A 24,064-nucleotide genomic window follows, 5' to 3' on the forward strand; every position below is an offset into this window, starting at 1 on the left:
ACAGAAAAAACACCACTGTTGCACAACTTTGTGTGCTTCCAGATGCAAAACAAACTTAAGCTAAAGTCTTTCATCATTTGAGTGAGAAATTACCTCTTTCTCAAAAACTATGTTACTTATGAGGGAGTCGTTTTCTCACAATGTGTTTTACTATCAACATATCTCCATTGCTCGTTACCAAGTAAGTTTTTAAGCTAACAATTATTTTGAGTAATTACCAACAGTGTCCAGTGCCTTTAAAAGTCCGCTGGTCAATGCCAGTTTAAACACCAGTCTAAATTCACTTAAAGGAACGTTACAGAATTGGCAAGAAACAAAAAATCGTGAAGGTCACAGTTTACATACAAATTACACGGTCTACTGATGGTGATAGTAGAAAACATGCCTTGAAATATTTCTGTCCGAAATGTCTTATTTGATGAGAAATAAATATTCTAGTTTTGCGTTTTGAGTTTATCGCTCATTGAGCGTTTTAGTGATTTTTGTTTTTGCATCGAATGTCATGCAAAATGTGGAATCGTTTTTTTAACTATTTTCTCGTGACCCTAATGGCGGATCAATCTCTAACTTCTACAGGTTTGTAACAAGCAATTTGTGAGAAACGGCTCCCTCTGAAGTATCATAGTTTTTGACACAGCTTTCTACTATCATTATCTTCAAACCCCGCGTAAGTTTAATGTAAATCTGTGGACAAACCCAAACCCTTTAAAGCAATCGCACAACATCGGTTAACAGTATTGTCCAAAGGCCCACACTTCGTGTATCACAACTAAAATAAAAAACCTGTGAAAATTTAGGGTTAATCAGTCATCGGAGTTGCGAGAAAATAATGGGATAACCCACCTTGTTTCAGCTTGTTTCGCCATGACATGACATGAGTTTAAAATAAATCTGTTATTCTCGATATCGAGAATTGATACTTAATTGTTTTAATGTTTTCTCAAAAAGTGAAGCATTTCATGGACTAATATTTCAAGGGAAGTCTTTCACCATTACCTTCTGTAAACCCTGTAAGTTATTTGTAAATCTGTGAACTTTAATTTTTGTTCTGTTCAGAAAGTGTCCAATGGCTTTAATAAGCATTAATAAATACCCCAGACAGTTTCTCTACTCCTATTGGTGGAGAGCGCATCACGTGGGGGTGTTTAAACCTTTGATAATGACCAGCTAGAGCCGTAAGCGCGCGTGCGCGTACGCACAACCCATGCGCATCGAACAGATTCTTCACAAAGTTTTTGAAAAAAATATTTCAAACCTCAAATTTTCAATTGTTAAAGGGTCTATAATTGTATTTTTTAATGTTTTTTTAACAAAAGGGCATTATGAACGTCCGGTTAAAACCTTGCAGGGTCATTGCCAACACGACCGCCGACCCTGCCCGCTTTAAATGTCCATTGAAGAACTCGTCGCTACCCTTTTATTCCCTATAGTCAGAGTAAACAAAAGTTCACTGCCCTCAATGCAGACTTTAAAATACCACACCTAGGTATACAGGTCAGATACATGCATGTGTCTATCATCAACGATACTTCAATTATTCATTGGTATGGTATGGACTCTCAACTTGAGTCCATTGAATAATGCACAAAGCCCCATCAAATCCAGTCAGAAATCACTATGTTAATTGAATGTATAAGCCTATCAGGAAAGTATACGTAGAATTAAAATGAAAGAACAGACCTTAAAGGGACTATGTACTTTTTGTAGACCAAAAAAAAAAACAATGTCCACATATTTACATTAAACTTACTAAGTTTGAAGATAATGATGGTAGAAAGGTTCCCTGAAAATACTACTTGCTGAGGTGCTGTAGTTTTCGAGAAATGAGTAAAACAATGTCATGAAAACAATTTCCATCTCATTGATCATGAGACGAAAATTATTTTAGCATGTAAAAGCGTATTCTCGTGACTTTGTTTTACTCATTTCTCAAAAACTACAGCAACTCAGCAACTAATATTTTAAGGTACGCTTTCTACTTTCATTATCTTCAAACGGTGTAAGTTTAATGTAAATCTGTAGACATTGTGATTTGTGTTACAAATGGGGTGTTGTGGCCAAGCGATTATGAGCACCGAACTCTGTGGGCACCAAGGCATTTACCCACATTGTTAAATTATACTGGCGGAGCATTTCAAGGGCAACAAGGCAATGACTACAGGGCATGGAGGCGATCCATATTGCCTTCATGTAGTGTCAGGCCTGATTTTGATTCCGCTCTTGTAACAAATTATCTGGTCCAGAAAAATTTGAACAAGCCCTGCAGTCTAACAAATTCTCCCTTCCTCCCCCCCCCCCCCCCGAAATAATAAATAAATAAATAAATAAATAAACACAAATAAGTTGAAGCCCTGTCAATTTTTCAAATATTTTGGAGTGATGTACACATGTACATGTATGCGCGTATGATTTTGATCATTGACGATAAAAATTATCACACAATGTCAACCAATAGAATAAACAAAATGCATCTAGGCAGGGGTAGTAATGTTAGAAGCGGTTTGATAAAAACGTGGTGTGTAAAGCGCGCTTCAAAACGGAATAATATTATAATATATTTTTTTATAGTCATTTTATGTGGTGAGCTTTCCAATTCCGTATTGCAGAAATTCATTACTAAAACAACAACTCATTCTGAAGTGTTTTCTGTATAATTTTTTCCTTTTAAAACGGCAAAAAAAAAAGAAATTCAAAGTCATTGACTGTGTAGTGATCTATAGATGAATGTAATCTTAAAACAACAGCTGCTTCGGAAGTTGAGCCCTTAGATACTCATAATGCATAGTGTACTGCGCTATATTTTAAAATTGCAGTCTATTGTAATTAAAGTACGCTTGGCTGAACAAATGTTTTACAGGCCTAATGAACAATCTACAGGAACGTGATAGGCTGTTGAGACAAATACAGGACTGATACTTCACGGAGGCAATGGAGGCGATTGCCTCCGTTGCCCCTGGTCGTTGCCTTGGTGCCCTTGAATTGCTCCAGTAGAAATTAACAATTTCCTTATAGGGTGCCCTTTACCAAGGAGAAAATGCCTTGGTGCCCTTGCCCTTCCAAAAACGAAGCATACAGGCCTGCAAATAAATCTAAGTGAAAACGCAGAAGCATGTGAGCATGAAGCCCAATTATTAACATCGATCATTTGTTTTAAAAGTCCTACTCTGCAATCTGGGGAGTTATTATAATGTCTAAATCTCCATTTCTTTTAGAATTTGATCGATCATGAAAAATAAATGGGGGGAAAAAAAATGGAAAAAAAAAGGTTTAATTTGTTTTATATTTATTTAGGGACCCCCACCCCTCCTGGAATAATTTATGTTTAAATTTGGAGGAATCTCATCCCTGAATCTACTAAAATCGTCCAGCTTCAAATTCTGAGTTATAAAACATGTTAATGTCACATTAAAGCCAGTGGACACTATTGGTAATTACTCAAAATAGTTGTTAGCATAAAAACTTACTTGGTAACGAGCAATGGAGAGCTGTTGATAGTATAAAACATTGTGAGAAACGGCTCTCTCTGAGTAATGTCGATTTTGAGAAAGAGGTAATTCCTGACTCAAATATTTAATATTTGTTTAGGCATCTGAAAGCAAATGTGTGCAACAAGGGCGTTTTTTTCTTTCATTATTCTCTTGCAACCTCGATGACCAATTGAGTTAAAATTTTCACAGGTTTGTCATTTTTCAAAAGCATTATGTCGGGATACACCAAGTGAGAATACTGGTCTTTGACAACTACCAAAGATGTCCAGTGTCTTTAATGTCACCTTCTAAACAGTTGAATTCTTTGTGTAGTATTTGTTTACAAAAAGGAATGCAGCACAAGTTACTACTGGATTACCAACTCTATTAGGTGAATTTTATTTTATTATTAAACATTTATTTCCGGCTGCGAAGACAAAGAATCCCAGACAAGGAAGGAAGTTTTGGTTTTGAGAGGAAAACCCTGGAGAAACATTCAAGGGGAACCCCACACATGAACAGGCACTATTTCAGAGAAGTACTAATTTCAAACATATACAATTTCAGACAAGTATCGTAGGCACTATTAACAAACCATTTAAATTTTCAGACAATTTCAATCTTCTGAAGATGACTAGAGCAAGCTATTCGATACGTTGAGACCAATTTAAGAACTGACGCCCCGGTAGTGCAGTTAACAACGATCCTACAGTGTATTTAAGCTTAAGTGTTAGTAAGCCAATTGTTTATTCCACCCAGGTAGTAAAAAGCCGGACAGTTCTTTTCAGAACTGAGAAGTGTCTGAAACAATCGATAAATCTACTCTGCGATAGTAGAGTATACAGCTAGACAGTTCTCTAAAGAACAAACTCTACCTGACAAGTACACAGATCCACATTTAAAGACGTTACCTCAAACCATTACGCCAACATGCAATGCCTCAAATAATATAATTTCAGACAAGTACAACATTTCAAACAATTTCAGACAAGTATTGTAGACACAATGAACAAAACGTTTACAATATTTGACAAGTGTCACGATCGTTTCATCTTTGAAGGATAATAGTCTAGATTTAATTTGATTTATTAACTTCTGGTTGTGAAGCCGCTCGGACTCACAGCAAAGCGAACTTATAATCACTACACTAGCCAAGAACCCAATGGAGAGAAGACAATGAAGGAAGTTTCAGTTTTAGATGTGGGAGGAAAACTCAAGAGAAATATTCCCTAGAAAACACACACTAAACAGGTACTTATAAACAAAACATTTATTTCAAGCACGTATCATGACCGTTCATCTTTGAAGAGTAATCGTTTATTTCAAAATTAACTTCTGGTTGTTAAGCCAAGGACTCACAGAAAAGCGAACTTAATCCCTGATACATGTACAAGCCAAGAACCCAGCGGAGAGAAGACATACATTGTAGAAGGAAGTTTCTGTTTCAGGTGTGGGAAAAGTTTGGGAAATATTCCAGGGAAAACTCACACAATCAGGGACTGATAGCCCAATCCACGCAGAGCCCCCAGTGGGATTCGAACCGGGGCCCTAGAGGTAGAAGGGGGAAGAAAGATAGCCCTAGGCCAATCCAACCCCCTATTTCTAAACAGCTACATTACTGATGTGGGATTCGAACCGGGGCCCTAGAGGTAGAAGGGGGAAGAAAGATAGCCCTACGCCAATCCAACCCCCTATTTCTAAACAGCTACATTACTGATGTGGGATTCGAACCGGGGCCCTAGAGGTAGAAGGGGGAAGAAAGATAGCCCTACGCCAATCCAACCGCCTATTTCTAAACAGCTACATTACTGATGTGGGATTCGAACCAGGGCCCTAGAGGTAGAAGGGGGAAGAAAGATAGCCCTACGCCAATCCAACCGCCTATTTCTAAACAGCTACATTACTGATGTGATAGGCTACTGAGAAAAAAACCTGAGCTCTGAGCCCAAAGCATGCGAGCTCCAAACTTGCGACCATGAAGCAAATTTTTACTTGCGTTTTAAAAAGTCCTACTCTGCATTCTGCAATCTGGGTCAGGATTATATGGTTTTATCAATTCCATTTTTTGTATGGATTTAATCTTTAAAAAAAGTATTATTATTATTTGTTGTTGTTGGTGGAGGGGGGGGGGTCCAACTATGATTGATTTGCTGTTATGAATTTAAAGGGACAGTACACGTTTGGTAATTACTCAATACAAATATTAACTTGAAAGCTGACTTGGTAACAAGCATTGGAGAGCTGTTGATAGTATAAAACGTTGTGGGAAATGACTCCCTCTGAAGTAACGTAGTTTTTGAGAAAGAGGTTATTTCTCACTCAAATAATAAAAGACTTCTAGCTAGAGGTCTTTTATTCCTATCTGAAAGCACACAAATACGTCCAATAAGGGGTTTTTTTCCCCATCATTTTCTCGAAACTTTGATGACCGGTTGAGCCCAAAATTTCACAGGCTTGTTATTTTATGCTTATGATGGGATACACGAAGTGAGAAGACTGGTCTATGACAATTACCAAAGGTGTACCTTCCTTTTAATCTTTAAAAAAAAGTATTGTTATTATTAAGATCAATCTTAGCTCTTTGTGAAACCAGATGGTTAATATTAGACGTTAGAAATCAACAAATCTTTTAAGACAAATGTGCGACATACTGAAACTCACCTGCTGTACCAAATGCCACCCGGACGTCAAATCTATCATGTAGCTCTTTAACGCAATGGTTGCTAACAAGTTCAGTCACCTCTTGTCTCGTAGACATGTTCTGAAGAGAGAGAGAGAGAGATAGAGAAATTTAAAGAGGTTTTTTAAAAGGTTGCATTAAAGACAGTGGACACTATTGGTAATTGTCAAAGACAAGTTTTCACAGTTGGTGTATCTCAACATATGCATAAAATAACAAACCTGTGAAAATTTGAGCTAAATCGGTCATCGAATTTGTGAGATAATAATGAGTGAAAAAACACCATTGTTACACGAAGTTGTGTGCTTTCTGATGCTTGATTTCTAAACTTGAGGTCTCAAAATCAAATTTGTGGAAAATTACTTCTTTCTCGAAAACTACGTCACTTCAGAGGGGGTTGATTCTCACAATGTTTTTTACCATCAACCTCTCCCCATTACTCGTTAGCAAGTGAGGTTTTATGGTGATAATTATTTTGAGTAATTACCAATAGTGTCCACTGCCTTTAATAGCACATAGTTGCAGGCAGGCCCGTATGCTTCGTTTTTCAAAGGGCAAAGACAGCAATGCTATTTCTATGATAAAGGGCACCCTATGAGGAATTGTTAATTTCTACTGTCAGAGCAATTCAAGGGCACCAAGGGCACCAAGGCAATATGTACAGGGAGGGGGCATGGAGGCAATTGCCTTTAATACTTCAGTGAAGTATGTATCAGGCCTGTGCAAGCCTGGAATTTCATCTATGAGAGGGCAAGACTACTTTCATTAGAAAGGGTTTAACTACAAATAGTGTCCAATATCTTTAAGCGGCTCTTTGGAAATGGGCCCAGACGTGGCTTATTCTTGAAGCTATCTGAGTGGGTCTTGATCTTCTCATATTACTGACTGTTGTCTCAGCTTGACAGCTTTGTTTTGTGAGACAGTGCACTATAAACGATGTGACCTATGTTTACATTCAAACCGCCCTCTGTTGACAAAACACTCTATACGTCATGTTTCGCCGGGCACTGAGTTGCGCAGTCACAGTAAGATTGCGTACACTTTCTAGCTGGCTGCCAAAACACAAAGGTTTTGCCCGGCGGTATGCGCGCAAATCATGTTATGGTTTTCGTGTGACGTCGGAGGTCACATCGTCTCTACGATGTAGTTCAAAGCCGTTTTCTACAGTTTCGATCTTGATTATAACTTGCAGCCGATTAACCAAACACTTAGGACGACTAACTCGTCTTACACGTAACTTAGGATGGGTTCAAAGTGTCCTAGATAATAACGTCAATGGATACGGAACTTTACTCGTCCTAAGTCCTAAGATTAATCTTAAGTTAGGAAAAGTTTGGTGAAATCAGCAGCTGGTATCTGTAAATCTTTCCTACCATATACATAATTTATTGTGACATGACAATTGCGAAGCGAAAGAAATAGAGAATGATAGAACTATAGGTGTGTGCTTACATTTAAGGGCTAAGGTCAAATGTGTACACTATTTCTTGCAAAATTATTGCTACACTTCAAAGTGTGTATGAAAATTACAATGGATACTTGACAGTATTCCACAGCCAGGCTTCAATGTATAACAATGGTGTTGCAAGGGACCAACAGTGCAGAGATTTTCAGTTCACACAGAAATAACATTTTGCTGTGTTGAGGCTGAACACAAAATCCACAAAACTCTTACTTCAATAGGAGTATCAGAGAAATTTACACAAACCCAAGAGTGTTATATGTAGTAATGTTTCCATATCACAAAAATGCCATATCACAAAAATGGTGCGTTTTTAGTGGGGTCTACAGAGGTGAAAGGTAGGGAAAAAATTCACTAAACCCTATTGATTTATCTTTTATTTGTGACCTTTGAAACCACATAAATCATCTGATATTAAGGTCAGCTTGATCAAGGATTTCTTATTCACAGATCAAAAATATTGTTCTTGTCACTGGCTGTTGATTGTCACCCTCTTTATTGTTTACCCCTAGACTTTTCTGTGTGCTTTTTTTTCTTTGTGTATGTTCAGACAGCGTACTAAGTTAGACCATGTCAGACCCAAACCTGTTAAACTTGAGGTCTCGAAATCAAATTTGTGGAAAATTACTTCTTTCTCGAAAACTACGTCACTTCAGAGGGAGCCGTTTCTCACAATGTTTTATACTATCAACCTCTCCCCAATACTTGTTACCAAGTGAGGTTTTATGCTGATAATTATTTTGAGTAATAACCAATAGTGTCCACTTCCTTTAAACAAGAACAGTTTGGAAACCTGGCCCCACTTCAGCAATAGTTGCCTCAAAACTAAACACGAATAATTTTGATCAGCCTTGGTGGACTTGGACTTTTCCCACCACTAAAATTGGTCTAGCTACAACTCTGATGACACTTAATGTTCAGAGAAAGTGATTTTGCTTATTAAATAAATATCAAACCAAACCCCTTGGTGTGGAGTGACACCAGTGTAGGGTACTGGATGATTGAGGTTTCACTGTGCTGTAGAGTAGGCAAGAGAGCCGAGAGAGAAGCACTGCCATAAAATAAGAATAAGAGGGATGGAGCTTCCAATCTCTCTCAGGATGAATTGATAATATCAGCCACATTTCAAAACCACAATCTAAACAGAACAAGCACAGAGCACAGTAGAACTTTGATGTTCGTTTTGTAGGAATTTGCAACCCACCCTCTCTCTCCAGTACAACAACAATGCTTGTGTATGAGAGGACAACATTGCAAGGCAGTATGGTTTAAACATTTTGTTCCTTAATTATGAAATCTCAAAACCTGTTGATTCTTTGTCGTAATACGTTTATTCATATCGTCCCTACAGCATTATAAAAATTAAGAACTTCCCATCCACCCCTCTTCTTGCAGCAGTAGAACAATTTAAAAATTGCATTTTCTGGTTTTTGGATGTGGGCCACCCACCCAAAAAAAATAGGGCCATACAGTCATAAACAGTAGCAAATGTCAAGACGACAATTACATGGGTGCGCAGATTGTCAATATGAAAATGTAGAGACAGTAAATTGTCTTTTATACTCCAAAGTTCAAGTGTAAAACTGTATGTAAGCAAAACTACACAGTCAGTCATACTCCCTACCTAAACAAACACGACCTAGGACTAATCCTAGATTCTAGAACATAAAAACATATTAGAATTTGTACTGTGTTTGTAGATATTTATTTGAAATTTTCACTTTGCCTGGTCCGGACAACCCTACCATGAAGTAAGATGAAGCCCAAAGTACCCACTGAAAGTCAAAATGAAGCATGCAAGAAAGTAAGAAAAGTGCCATTTTCTTCGAACACTGACTGACCTTATCCCATTCAAGCCACTGTTGTATTTTACAGTCCAATTCTGCATCTCCGGTGTCTACATGCACGGCCATTATTCAGCTGGGAATTTCGTCTTTCCGTCGCATGTGTCGAAATTACTAAAATGTGTCTCTAATTGCAGTCCAAACTAACTAACTGTTTCAGATGAAGAATTCCATACTTTGAAAGTTGCTGTCTGTGTTGTTAAAGTTTGAACTCCGAACACTTTTTAAATTGTGGGTCCCCGGGAGGCAAGTGTGTGCAGCATATGTGTTACTAGTCTTGGTTCAAGACTCTCCTGGATTTGTCACAACAGGGCGCGCTATCACCCCCAACGCGCTATCAACCACGAACCGCTATAGCGGTTCGTGGTTGATAGCGCGTTGGGGGTGATAGCGCGCTTTCTTGTTACAAATCCAGGAGAGTCCTGAACCAAGACTAACGTGTTACATGCATGTAGTAAATTGACGATAACATTACATGTGTACGTGTACTGTGCATAGTAAACATACCAGCCGAAATTTAACGGTCTCCAAAATCACCCCCTCTATTGACGAACGTTGCTGGCAATTATTATAATGGGATTGCGGTCCAGTTTATGCGGGCTTACAAATTGCCCCCTCAAGTGGCAGAAGTGCATTATTTACATTATTTACAATATGGCGGCCTCCGTGGAGTACTTCCCACGTGGCGAGGAAGGCGATGATGAGCTCATACTTGGTAAACATTTCAGTTACATTCTGCTTGTTTAGTTCTAAATTATAACGGGGAAGTGATACTACTCGCTAGTGGCAATCTGTACTCTGGCTATGGACGATGCAGAAATAGTCCACTCAACAACACACAGCACAGATCACACACTGACACAGTCATAATATAAAGTAAACAACAAACACATGCCACAACACATGCATTCCCTTCCATTGCAAGCAACACATATTTCCAATCATAACGTAAACATGGAGGTAGAATTGTCTGATTGTCTACCTCCATGATGTTACGCACACTGAACTAGCTTACTTAGGAAAGTGGCTCTTTTTACTTAGTTTTAGTCTTATTTATAAATGTTGATTATGCTGTCTGTTTTTTTTTTTGTGTTTTTTTTTTGGCCCTGCGACAGCAATTAATCACTAATTATAAAGGTCACCATAGGAAAGGTGTCCAATGCCTTTTTATGCCTACTAGCTCTTCAGTTCACCACAAACAAGCATGACAAGGATTCGTTGCGATAACGTATTAACCCTCCTCCGCCGACGGGAGGAGGGGTTACGTTATCGCAACTAGACAAAGGAAGGTTTACAAATGTACTTGCTCAAGTCCCCTCAACAAAAACTCCGACTGATCGCACATCTGCATCTGTCTTTAAACTCTACTGCCTAGCCTAAATTTCAGTACTTTAAAATACTCAAAAAGTCATTTGTGTTGCTAAGTTAATGACAGTCAAGTCAATGCTGTTTATGAATGACTTCAGTTTAGATTCATACACAAGCATAAACTCGGTGTTAAGTTAAGCAAGACCTAGCCCCAGTTTGGCCATTCAACATCGGGGCTAAGAGTTTATCACTTGATAGTTGTGATTTTAACATAACCCTCCTCTCTAACCGGCCATCGGGAGGAGGGTAACTTTATCTCATCATACAACCAACTGACTGCCTTGAACTTGAAGCAATGATGCAGATTTTCAATTGTGATTCTCTGCCCATCAAGTGCATTTTAACTTTTGTACAACATTACATGCGAAATATTTATATCACTTTTTTTGTCTATGGCTCCACTTCTTATTTGCATGACAATTAACTATTAATAATTCTGTTTTGTGCTCGAAGCTAACTTCAGCCATGGAAGACTGAATGTAAATGATGACGGCGCCTGTTTGCAACCTCCAAGTTTCTCTTACTTTAAACACAGAGACCAAGCAGACAAGAGAAGGAAAAACCAAAGAATACTGGTTAGTTTAAGATCTCTGGACCCTCCATCCTCCCCTCCAACCTCCCGTCCGGAGGATCGAGGTTTACGATCATCACAACTATCTTACAGCCTACATATTTAATTTTATATTTGTATCCACATTCAAACCGGTGACCTATAACAAAAGAAGCAATGTACGATTCACGGTTTGAAAATGTGTGCAAAACCAATGGGAGCTGTTGCAGGTGAATACACACTGGGTTGTGGGTGAGTAGGTATACACATTCAAACTGGGAACCTATAACAAAAGAGGACAATAGGGTTGCTGGTCTGGAAAGGTCCACAGTTGGAAAATGTGAACAAAACCAATGGGAGCTGTTGCAAACAAGTTGGAGACAAAAACAAAGGAGGGACAATAGGAGGTCATATATACACTATGTTGTGGACAAGTAGGTATACACGTTCAAACCGGGGACCTATAACAAAAGAGGACAAAAGGGTCCACGGTTCGGGAAGGGTCCACGGTTCGGGAAAGGTCCACAGTAGGAAAACATGTATAAAACCAACGGGAGCTGTTGCCAAAAAGTATAAACAAAAGAGGGCCAATAGGAGGTCAACGGTTGCAGGCGTATATACACTAGGTTGTGGGTGAGTTGGTATAGCATTCAAACCGGGACCTTTAACAAAGGGGACAATACGGTTCACGGTTCGGGAAAATGCTTATTTTACTTCAAAAACATTGAACCTATTCCTATATAATACAATTTTGTTTTGGTGTTTTTCAGGTTGCAGAGTCAAACTCTATGCAGTACATCGGACAGAACTTTGGTATTCATGCACCAAGGCTCAGCTCACATTGCAAGTAAGCTCAATCATCATACAGTGAAGACTTGGGCTTAACAGTTTATGAAATTGGGCCGTGCATCAGCAAATTCTGCTTGACAAATTTTGTTGCTAAGCAAAACCTGAGTGGGGCACCAATCCCAACAATGTTAACTTATTTTGCTCAATCATCATAAAGTGAAGACTTGGGCTTAACAGTTCATGAATCTGGGCCCAGCATCAGAAAAGTCTGCTTGCAATGTTTTGTTGCTAAGCAAAACCTGAGTGGGGCACCAGTCACAAAATGTAAACTTCTGTAATTTTGGTTGGTAACCTGTTTCTGTTAAGCAAAACATTTCTGTGCTAAGCAAGTTTTTGTGCTTACAGGCTTAATGAAATTGTGCCCAGGTCTCTCCTATGGCAAATTTTCTGTGGCTGGGACTGCCAAAGCATTTTCCTTAAGTCAGTTATGAAAATAAAATTTTCTGTTGTTTTACTTTCTTCAAGATATTTAGTGGGTGTCTTGGACAAGGAGAGCGGTAAAATGAAAGTTTATGACGCAAAATCTCATCAGCTGAGACCGTGGTTTGGAGACAGTAGTAAAGCAAGTGAATGTATCACTGAGGGAGGAGAACAAGAGAAATTGACCTACTCAGAAAAGGTATTTGTACAAACTGTAATTTGTACAAACTCTATTAGATTGAGTTGAAAACCAACGGTTCTTTTCAGAACCACCCCAACTCATTTAGAGATAGTCATTACATGGTGTTACCGCAAACCGTTCCATATCGTATTTCCACCATGCAAAGTTTCAAATCCTACAAACTCTAATAGCTTGCCTGCGAAGATATTTCTCAAGGAAAGCGTAGTGAAAGCTCAGTGTTTTTTAGTACAACTCATATGAATGTTTAAAAAAAAGTATCCTGGTGATGACTAGAGCAAGCTAGTCGAAACGTTGAGACCAATTAAGAACTCACTCCGTGGTAGTGAAGTTAATAACGATCCACAAAAGACCTAAAGTAGTAGTTCTGGCCGAGTTTCTACCTACTGACCAGGTAGTAGTTCAAAAGCAGGACAGTTCTTTTCAGAACTGAGAAGTCTCCCTAATTACAAAAATCTACTCCGCGGTAGAACAAAAAGCAAGACATTTCTCCAAAGAACAAACTCTACCTGGCAAGTTGATACACACATGGTGTTACCGCAAACCGAATATATATTGATACCTCACCATGCAATGCCTCAAATCCCATTGTTCAACCAACTCTAAAACATTTACATCATAAATTTTACATTCAAACTACATTGTGTTACTGTTTAGGTTATTTAAAACTAATTAAACATGATTTTGTACAAAGTATCATTTACAGACAAATCAATTGATTTAAATTATCTTTGAATCTTTCAGAATGATCGCTTAACTGAAGCATTTGGGAGCTCCAGGAAACAGAGGGCGTTGGAATCGCGATTACGTAGTGCAGTTACTCCAAAGGCTCTGGAAACTCTCGCTAACAAAGCGATCGAGCATGCTCAGACACAACCACAGAGCGCTTATCCATCCGGTAAAAGTCCTTCTGACTGGTCACCCCCTTTAGGATCCCTCTACATACCCTGCCAAACACAACAGCAGGCCTAATACTTCAAGGAGGCATCGAAGGCGATTGCCTCCATACCCCCTGGTCATTGCCTTGGTGCCCTTGAAATGCTCCAGCAGAAATGTACAATTTTCTCAGTGGGTGCCCTTTACCAAAGAGAAAACGCCTTGGTGCCCTTGCCCCTTTTAAAAACGAAGCATACAGGCCTGCTGTTTTATCTTTTATTTACTGTAAATATATTGTAAGTGAAAAATTTGGACACCCAGTTTTGAAATGTCCAGCAACTCTAAACATGTTCCGAAAATGCCTTGGTGCGCTTTCAAAAACAAAGCGTACAAGCCTGCAACAGAATGCAACACAGGTGAAAGGAGAACCATGCCAAAAGCAACCAAATGCAACAAGGGATTTTGTTGCATTGTGCAGGCATGTTGTTTGTGTTAGGACTGAGCAAGGGTGTTTGCCTTGCGAAATGCAACACTATGGATATGCATAGAAGTTCACCAAACAAGAAACATCGTGGTGTTGAACTACCCCGTCAAGTACAACAGAACCATCCCCAATGAAATAACCTGCTAACTACAACAAAAAGCAACCCCTAAGTCAAATCACTTGGCTGATAAATGCACCAAATTCAGTCAAAGAATGACATCTGAGTTGACTGCTAAATACAACAAAAAGCAACCCCTAAGTCAAATCACTTGGCTGATAAATGCAACAAATTCAGTCAAAGAATGACATCTGAGTTGACTGCTAAATACAACAAAAAGCAACCCCTAAGTCAAATCACTTGGCTGATAAATGCAACAAATTCAGTCAAAAGAATGACAGCTGAGTTGACTGCTAAATACAACAAAAAGCAACCCCTAAGTCAAATCACTTGGCTGATAAATGCAACAAATTCAGTCAAAGAATGACAGCTGAGTTGACTGCCAAATACAACAAAATGCAGTACCAAAATGAAGTCACTTGCTGCCGAATGCAACAATTTCAGTCAAAGAATGACAGCTGAGTTGACTGCCAAATACAACAAAATGCAGTACCAAAACGAAGTCACTTGCTGCCGAATGCAACAATTTCAGTCAAAGAATGACATCTGAGTTGACTGCCAAATGCAAAAGATTACCAACTATTACCATTATGCTGCGTATTGTTGCACAGACTTTGTTGTTGTGTTAACTTCATTGTGTTTTAAGAGCTAATATTTGGTTTTGTTTTCTTTCTGGCTCAGATGACGAGGCAGACAGTGGGGGCATCCTCCCACCTTGCAACCAAAAAGCAGAGTTTCTTCGAGATGTGTACAATCTGGATGATAGTATCCTTGAATCAATTTTATAAATTTAATAATAATAGTAATGGCTTTTTATATAGCGCGCATATCTGTCACTCAGTGACGCTCAAGGTGCTTTAACATACAGTATTTCTTGCAAGGTATGTGGGACTACATTTGAATTATGAGACCTACTCCTTTAGCGTAGCACCATGTAATGGTTTACTGTGGCGCCATATGCTGCCAATCAAACCAGGAACACTGGGGCGAACCCCTTCTCTTTTTGATAAGTGCACTGCATTCTTCTACGTGCTTTACACAACACACAGGGCTTTACGTCCCATCCGAAGGACGGAGCAATGATTAAGTGTGTTGCTTAAGGACACAAGTGTCACGACTGGGGATTCAAACCCACACTCTGCTGGTCAGAAACACCAGAGTTTGAATCCGGTGCTCTTAACCGCTGGGCCTATGACACGCCACAATAAGGGCAAGTTTCTTTTTAAAACAACATCCTTTGCTATGTGACATCAGGTGTGTTTGTGTGAGTTTTAAATCATTTTCCTTAATGTTAAACACTAGTTATTGCCCCGTTGTGGATGGAGGAAGTGCTGAAACTTCCTTTGACCAGTGAGTTTATTGATGCTACTGATGAACAGATTACAGAATGGCAGACTGAGGAGAAGTAAGTTAATAAAAACAGACATGTACCTGAAGTTCATGATAATATCGAAGTCTTATATAGCGCACGTATCTACCATACAAGGTACTCAAGGCGCTGAGTATATACAAACTTTTTAGAAAGATAGGTTATTGCAGTGATGAATTTTGAGACCCAATTAGTTACTAATTAGTCACTGATGAAGACTACTATGCAAATTATGTCGTCATACGCAAGGTACCAGTCTAATACCTATGCAAGGGTTTTAGGTATCAGTGTTGTTGACTGTGTCAGTAACTTGAAAGTTGAGAGGTTGTGTTTACTAGCCTGAAGCAGTTTTTACTAGACAATGTATGCCGGTGTGGCGGTTTCAACTTTCCGCTGTGTTCAGTTTTCCAAATGACCAAATACGGTAGCATTACGTCATGCGATGCCTGCGCACAGCAAGCGATAGTAGTCCATTTTTAGTGCCGTATTGAGTCATCCATTACCCTCCGGCAGCTGTCATGGCGGCGTCCACGAGTCGAGTACAACTAGCGGCAAACGCGCGGATCGTATGAGTTGTTTTTTATGCAAGCAGAGTGTGACCTGCCTAAAGTTGTACCCATGAATACATGTAAAGATGGGGCAAGAGATTATGTGACTACACAGAAAAGAATCGTAATATAAACAATTTGGGGGTCACTGCTGAGAGAACTACAGTACTCGCGTACTCGCGGCGGTATCTGACAGGTCACCCGGAAAACTGAACACGCCGGAAAGCTAAAACCGTTTGAGCAACGTGTCGAAATTTCCAGCTACGTCACCCGGAAAACTGAACACGGCGGAAACTGCCACACCGGGCTAGTGTTAAGGGCGAGACCTGCAGAGTAAAGCATTTCTATGGTTGATCTTTATTCTCTCAGATACTGTGAGTATATTTTGGATCGTCTTTCAAGATTTCCACGTTCAGCAGCAGAGGAAAGACAAGAAGCAGCGTGCATCTTGGCATATATTCACTACCTGCGTAAAATATCCGCCTTGGGCTACCAAGACATGAAAACCAAACAAGGTGAAGATTCAAGAACATTGGCCCAAATTTATTCTGGTGTTATTTTTATATAGATAGATTTTATATGAGGGTGTTGTGGTTGAGTGGTTTAATAGCATGGAATTCAAGTTCTGGTGGTTAAGTCGTTAGAGTCACGGTCATGACACCTCTGTCCTTGATCAAGATGTTTTACTATAATTGCTTCTCTTCACCCAGGGATGTAAATGGGTACTTAGAAGGGTAGAGATTGATATTGTGTATGAAAAAGCCTTTGGAGCGCAATGGTTGCCCAGGTTGTATACTCCCCAGGGAGCTGAGACAGATTAAAGGAATGTTATTGGCCCAATGACCAGGACACTAATGTAAAAGCGCATTGAGACGGCTATGGTGGAATGTGCTTTAGACAGCATTTATGCTTATGATGGGTGATGATGTTTTTAAACCAATGAAATCTCTCTCTTTGTTTTCAGTGATTATTGACAAGGATTTGCCAAAATCCTTCAACGATCATCTTGTAAATATGTTTACAAAGACATCAGCATCAGTGGACGGAGTCAGATCACGGAGGTAAAACTCTTAGAGTTATCTTAGGTTGAGTTCGGGCGGTGTGTTCTTAGCCCAAGTTCGCTGTACTCGCGCCCAAACTGTGAGAACACGACCCAGGAAACAACACACTCGGAACAAAATCACACACCGCCTTTCATCAGGGGATCGAGAACAACATTTTACAAAATGGTGGCAGCATCTCAAGAGATTTAGTAAATAAGATGAGCAAAATTACTCTAAAATAGATTGGAATAGTTAATTTCAGGCCTGTATGCTTCCTTTTCGAAGGGGCAAGGGCACCAAGGCATATTCTCCCCGGTAAAGGGCACCCTATGAGGAAAATTTTAAGGGCACCAAGGCAAAGCAGGCGTAGAGGCAAACGCCTTCATTGCCTCTATGAAGCATCAGGCCTGTAATTTTGGTAAGTTGAAAGTATTAGACTAAGAATAGTCATCCCCCCAAAATAGGTTGAAAGTTAGGTCTCTTTCTACTGTCTGGTTTCCGACCATTAAAAAAACAGCCTATTTGACTGCCATACCGCGTAGTCACATTTGACCAGGTGCACTTTAACCACCTTGACCAGTGAGCCATTAAACCACAGAGTTAAACTAATAATGAATGTGGGCAGGGCGAACGTCATCACAGTACTGATTTGACCAGTACTAATTCATGTACGTCTTTTCTTGTTTCTAGATTATTTCCAAAGCAGCTAAAAGAGAAGTCTCTGATACAGATGCTGACACTTGCACTGATAGTTGATGAATTCAAGACTGATTTGAGCCTACTACAAAAGGGTCTTACTGCACACCTAACTATGTGAGTACTAGACTTTTATTTACTTCTTTTTTATTACAATTGTTTATTCTAACTTAAAACCCATGTGGTACTGAATTCCAACAAATTTTCAATACTTTATTTTAACAATTTGTTTTATTGTAAATGTGTATGGTTATTACCTGGTTTAAAATCAATGAGGTTAGAGTTAACACACAGAAGTTTAAAGCATAGTTTGCAACTGTTAGACCTACGATCCTTCTCAGACAATGTATGCAATTTCATTAAGTTATGCTTCCTTCTTAGTGAGAAATTCAGTAACTCCAGATTTAACTCCGGAAAAACTAAAAAATAACTTGCGGTTATCGGCTGTTTAAGTTCGCCCCAGGATTTGATTTTTATAAAGCGCTTTATCACAGCCAGAAGGTCATCTCAAAGCGATTAAGATCCTCATTCTCCGCTTACGTGCACGCGCCAAATTTCTGCGCTAGCTGTGTAAGCGTAGAGTGCCTAGTAACGTGTATGCAGGCGCACAAGCCAAACTTCTTTGCTATCCTGTGAAATACGCTTGACGTAAGGACAGAATTTTCTGCTTCCGCAAGCGCCGATTCTTTGCGATCGAAGCAGAGAAAACAATAAATTTACATAGATTAACAGAGAGAAACACTCTGTGTGTTAAAGTTTCATGTATTTTTTCTCCATTGCTTCATACAGGTTGAGGAACCATGCCAAAGCTTTGGGATGTAGAGTCAAAGAAAGTAAATCAGCGACCCGGAAAAAGTCAATCCTCGAAAAACAGAGTATGCTGAATTGTGTCACGGCCGAGCTACAACTTCCAAGAAAATACAAAAAACGTCCATCAAAACGGCCAAGTTCAAATTGATAATAAAGACGTGATATTTCATGTGTTCACAAAAAGTGGGCGCAGCATTTGTAACATTTGACCAGATTTTTGCATAACTTTCAAAGTGGAAATCTTCCCTTTAAATTCTTTTGCCTAGTTTTGGTAAACTAGTAAAGCGATTAGTCATTTGTTATCTTTAAGGAAGGGTAAACTTTTGGTAATTACGTAAAAAAATTAAGGTGCATAAAAACGTATTTGGTATAATGCACTGCTTGTATTATAAAACATTGTTAGAAACACCACCCTTTAAAGTAATATAGTTTTTGAGAAAGAGGTAATTTCTCACTCAATAATTCATCTGAAAGCACACAAAGTAGAGTAACTACATGTAGGTTGTATTTTCTTTCATTATTCTCTGGCAAATTTGATGACAAATTGAGCCAAAATGTTCACAGGCTTGTTATTTTATGCATTTTATGTGATACACCTAGTGAGAATACTGGTCTTTGACAATTACCAAATGTGTCCAGTGCCTTTAAGTGTGGGCACAGCATTGGTAATATTTGAACAGATTTGCATGTAACTTTCAAAGTGGAAATGTTCCCTTTAAATATTTTGCCTGTTATGCTAGTTTTGAGGACAGTCTCCTTTAAAGGAAGGTATTCTATTGTTTACAAGTAAGCGGAAACAGAGATAAAATTTCATTCTCTGGTTTCTTTGTTGATTTGTTAAGTTGATTTTACTTTCATATTATTTCATGGCAAAACGTTACTTTCCCAAAAGTATTTTTGGACACATAACTAAATACGTTTAACTAAAGTATTTGAAGAAACTTAATCCTGCACATGTAAAACTCAATGTGGTTTTGACCAACTTGGTCCCGGAATTTGAATAAAGGTGCGAGGCATGCACAGTCTATTACCAATGGTTGCACGCTTTAAAATCTTTGTAAACTATATTTGTGGCTTGTTATTTGATAAACTACTTCCTAAAATAGTTCCATTTCAACCATGCTAGGTATATTAATAACAATATTAATATCAAAGTCTTCAAGGTACTCAAGGTACTCAAGGCACTGAGAATATACAAACTTTCAGAAAGATAGGTTATTGCAGTGATGAATTCGTAGACCCAATTAGTTGGCACCTTAAAAGGGTTTACAAGGTGCTACAGCGCATTAAGCAGCCACAGCCAGGAACACCGGGGCGAACCCCTTCTCTTTTCGATAAGTGCATGCACTGGGTTCTTTTACACACCTTACACAACACATGAGACCAACGGTTTTATGTCCCATCCGAAGGACGAAGCAATGGTTTAGTGACTTGCTTAAGGACACAAGTGTCACGGCAGGGGATTCGAACCCACACTCTGCTGAGCAGAAACACCAATTTGGTGCTCTTAACCGCTCGGCCACGACACTTCCAAAAACTACTTCCTAAAATATTCCCACTTCAATGATGCTCAAAGGGAAGGTGTTTGTAATTACTCTTAAAAGTACATGTATTGGCAACAAAACATTTGGCTAGAAGCCTACAGCAATGTTCAACAGTATAATCAATTTTTAGAAACATGTCGTTTCAAGTAATGTGGGTAAAGAAAAAGATACAAGTTTTGATGCCCTAAATGTTTGATCTGAGAATTTTGTTGATGACAGTAAAGTTTCTCAGGTTGTGTATTCCTGTAAGGGATTATTATTCATGCATGGATATTTCGCTGTGGATCCTCGGCGATATCTCAAAAACATAACCACTTTTTGAAATGAAACTTTAACATGTTACTTGTGTTGTATACATCTACATTTATATAGGACTAAAACAATCAAACTGTTCCAAAACTAAGGTATTCTTTGCCTTCAATAAAAGTTCTCTTATACACAATTATACGATATTTGTTTGTTTGTTTGTTTGGCTGTTTGGTAGTTTGTCTTGAAGCTTAAAGATCATTACAGACCCACACAAAGACATTTTCTTCCAATGTCTGATGCCACTCCTGTTAAAGGCACTGGATACGCTTGGTAATTACTCAAAATAAATGTTAGCATAAAAACTTACTTGGTGTTGAGCAGTGGAGAGCTGTTGATAGTATACAACATTGTGAGAAACGGCTCCCTCTGAAGTAACATGGCTTTTGAGAAGGACGTAATTTTCTCACTTCAGGCCTGAAGCATCTGAAAGCACACAAAGTGATGCAAATAGGGGTTTTATTTCTTATATTATTATTCTCTTGCAACTTCGATGACTAAATGAGTCAAAGTTTCACAGATTTGTTATTTGATGCATACGTTGGGATACACCAAGTGAGAATACTGGTCTTTGACAATTACCAAAGGTGTCCAGGGGTCGATTTCACAAAGAACTTAGGACAAGTCCGAACTTCGGACTATTCCTAACTTAGGACTATTCCTAGGAGATATTAAAAACTTAAATAAGGTTCTAGTTAGGATGAGTAACTCGTCCTCACTCGAGACAAGACCTAGTCTTATCACTTTGTGAAATAAACCCCAGTGCCTTTAATAATAAGAATAAGACTACTACTCAGTTCTTATATTATACACATATTGACTGGCAACTCGGTAACTAGTGTACGTCTATTCCCCCGAGGGACATTGAGTGACCAGAAGAGCGACCCATTTCCCGAGGCCGAATTATGCCTGTTAATATGTGAAAGTTTATAACACAGCTCGGTCTTAAATGTCAAATAAAAACAGAAATCTGGAAAAGAAAGGAAGTTTTGTAGTTGTTGTTCATGGTTCAAGTCAAGAGAGGGCGCTGCAACCGGGCACTATTTTCAAAGACTAGTTCCCGCAAAACACGCGCGCGCAATCACATAGACTATATTAGTTCATCCCACGTGACAGTTTTTCAGCCAACCAGAATACAGAAGAAACAAGAGGTGTGTTATAAAGCGCTTTATTATCACACCCTAGGGGCGTATCAAAGCGCTCAGTATTATTTTGTCCTGCAAGGTATGCAGAGCTACGGTTCTAAAGTATGAGACGTATTCCTTTAAAGCACTAGAATGGTTTACAAGGTGCTGTGGCGCAATATATGCTGCCAATCAAACCAGGAACTACACCGGGGACGAACCCCTTCTCGTTTCGATAAGTGCACTGGATTATATGGTTACACAACACACAGGACCAACGGCTTTATGTCCCATCCGAAGGACAAAGCATCATGGTTAAGTGTCTTGCTTAAGGACATAGGTGTCACAACTCTCGGACCCACACTCTGCTCAAAGTTTGAATGTGGTCATGACATGCATATATACACCAAGTGAGAACAGGGCCCAATTTCATAGAGCTGCTAAGCACACAAATTTGCTTAGCATGAAATTTCTTCCTTGATAAAAACAGGATTACCAACCAAATTTCCATTTGTTGGATATTGCTTGTTACTGGTATTCAGCTGTTGTTTGCTTATCCTAAAAATCATGTGGAAATTTGGTTGGTAATCCTGTTTTTATCAAGGCAAAAATGTCATGCTAAGCAAATTTTTGTGCTTAGCAGCTCTAAGAAATTGGGCCCAGGTCTTTGATAATTACCAGAGGTGTCCAGGCCTTTAACCTACCCTACAACTTTGTACTCTGTCAACACATGAGGGGGTTATTCGGGGATCAACAGGAAAAGGGATGTGTGTCATTATACACACAGTTTTCATTATTTATGCTAGCCAATAACTCCCCACATTTCTCGAAAAACTACAGCACCTCAGCAAGTAATAATTTAAGGGAAGCTTTCTACCTTCATTTCTTCAAACCGTGTAAGTTTTATGTAAATCTTTGGACATTGTGTTTGTGTCCTACAAAAGCACCCAAACCCCCAAGTCTACAACTTCTTGCTTGTCCTGAAAAATATTTCAAACTGTGAAAGTTTAATGTAAATCTGTGGACATTGTGTTTTGTGTTCCCAAACCCTTTAATCAACTCTACAACTTCTTGCTTGCGCAAACATTCTTTCATCACCATTATTGAGGGGGGGTGGGGTGGGGGTTAGAGAGGATCAAGAGGAAAAGGTATGTGGGTCGGATCACTCGTTATAAACACATAGTCTTCATTATTGATGTTGGCTGAGCAGTTACCCCCCACATCAAAAAAAACATTTCCTTGAAATCCCGCAAACCAGAATCTGACATCCATGACCTGTTGGTATTTATGAGTCAGCAGCACTTTCCAGTGAACTATTTCAGACCAGAAATAACCAAAGCATGCCTTCTGTCTCAGTGATTTGTTAATTTACACTTAAAGGAAATTACAGAATTGGTAAGATAACAACTCGTCTCAGATCACAGATTCATATACAACTTTACACTGTCTGATGATGACAGTAGAAAACATCCCTTGAAATATGTCTGTCTGAAATGTCATACATATTTGATGAGAAATAGATAAAAAATCATTCCCGTTTGGGAGTTTCGCTGCTAGTGAGCGTTTTATCAATTTGTTTGTAATCGCTGTCATGCAAAATGTGTCATCGGTTTTTCACTATTTTCTCGTGACCCAGCGGATGGCCGACCAATCTCAAACTTCTACAGGTTTGTGTATGGTGGATTAAAGGCAGTGGACACTATTGGTTATTACTCAAAATAGTTTTTAGCATAAAACCTTACTTGTTAATGAAAAATGGGGAGAGTTTGATGGTATCAAACATTGTGAAAAACGGCTCCCTCTGAAGTGACGTGGTTCTCGTGAAAGAAGTAATTTTCGACGAATTTGATTTCGAGACCTCAGATTTAGAATTTGAGGTCTCGAAATCAAGCATCTGAAAGCACACAAGTTCGTCTGACAAGGGTGTTTTTTCTTTCATTATTATCTCGCAACTTCAATGACCGACTGAGCTCAAATTTTCACAGGTTTGTTATTTTATGCATATGGTGAGATACACCAAGTGAGAAGACTGGTCTTTGACAATTACCAATAGTGTCCAGTGTCTTTAAAGTGCTAACACTGACAGCAACTGTTTTGTTAGCAAAAAACAATTTCGTAATGTTCCTTTAATAAATGGATCACAAAGACCCAAGATATTCCAAAGCATTTACTCTAGGTGGTACACCATGGTAAAACTGAGCGCAACTTGTTTTACTTCTTGAAAAGTTAAATGGTTACATCCAATTATTTTTTTCATACAGATCACAATTTTGAATTGTTGGTTGTAAAATAAATAATCTAATGTGG

The 24,064-nt window shown here is 38.9% G+C and overlaps 2 protein-coding genes across 3 annotated transcripts in view; one reads left to right on the plus strand and one right to left on the minus strand.

The window, feature by feature from the left end:
• The window catches only part of LOC117293653 (phosphoglucomutase-2-like), an 88,791-nt gene that overhangs the window by 37,579 nt on the left and 27,148 nt on the right, over positions 1 to 24,064 (minus strand). The window contains exons 2-3 of one of the 2 annotated variants that reach the window (XM_033776040.1): positions 20,944 to 21,059; positions 6,129 to 6,228 (exon numbers count right to left, since the gene is read on the minus strand). In XM_033776040.1, the coding sequence (XP_033631931.1) occupies positions 6,129 to 6,225 (97 nt within the window). In that variant the 5' untranslated portion in view covers positions 6,226 to 6,228; positions 20,944 to 21,059. Of the gene's footprint in view, positions 1 to 6,128; positions 6,229 to 9,450; positions 9,752 to 20,943; positions 21,060 to 24,064 lie in introns of those variants that run through there. The other variant, XM_033776039.1, reaches the window with a different exon arrangement.
• LOC117293654 (DNA-directed RNA polymerase I subunit RPA49-like) lies at positions 10,091 to 19,237 on the plus strand. The gene is made up of 11 exons (XM_033776042.1): positions 10,091 to 10,168; positions 11,275 to 11,396; positions 12,142 to 12,218; positions 12,686 to 12,839; positions 13,584 to 13,737; positions 14,999 to 15,082; positions 15,620 to 15,722; positions 16,604 to 16,749; positions 17,199 to 17,295; positions 17,968 to 18,090; positions 18,763 to 19,237. Exons 1-11 carry the CDS (start codon positions 10,108 to 10,110, stop codon positions 18,929 to 18,931), a joined length of 1,290 nt encoding a protein of 429 aa, XP_033631933.1. The 5' UTR covers positions 10,091 to 10,107; the 3' UTR covers positions 18,932 to 19,237.

The sequence above is a fragment of the Asterias rubens genome, chromosome 8, assembly GCF_902459465.1.
Source record: "Asterias rubens chromosome 8, eAstRub1.3, whole genome shotgun sequence".
NCBI lineage: Eukaryota > Metazoa > Echinodermata > Asteroidea > Forcipulatida > Asteriidae > Asterias > Asterias rubens.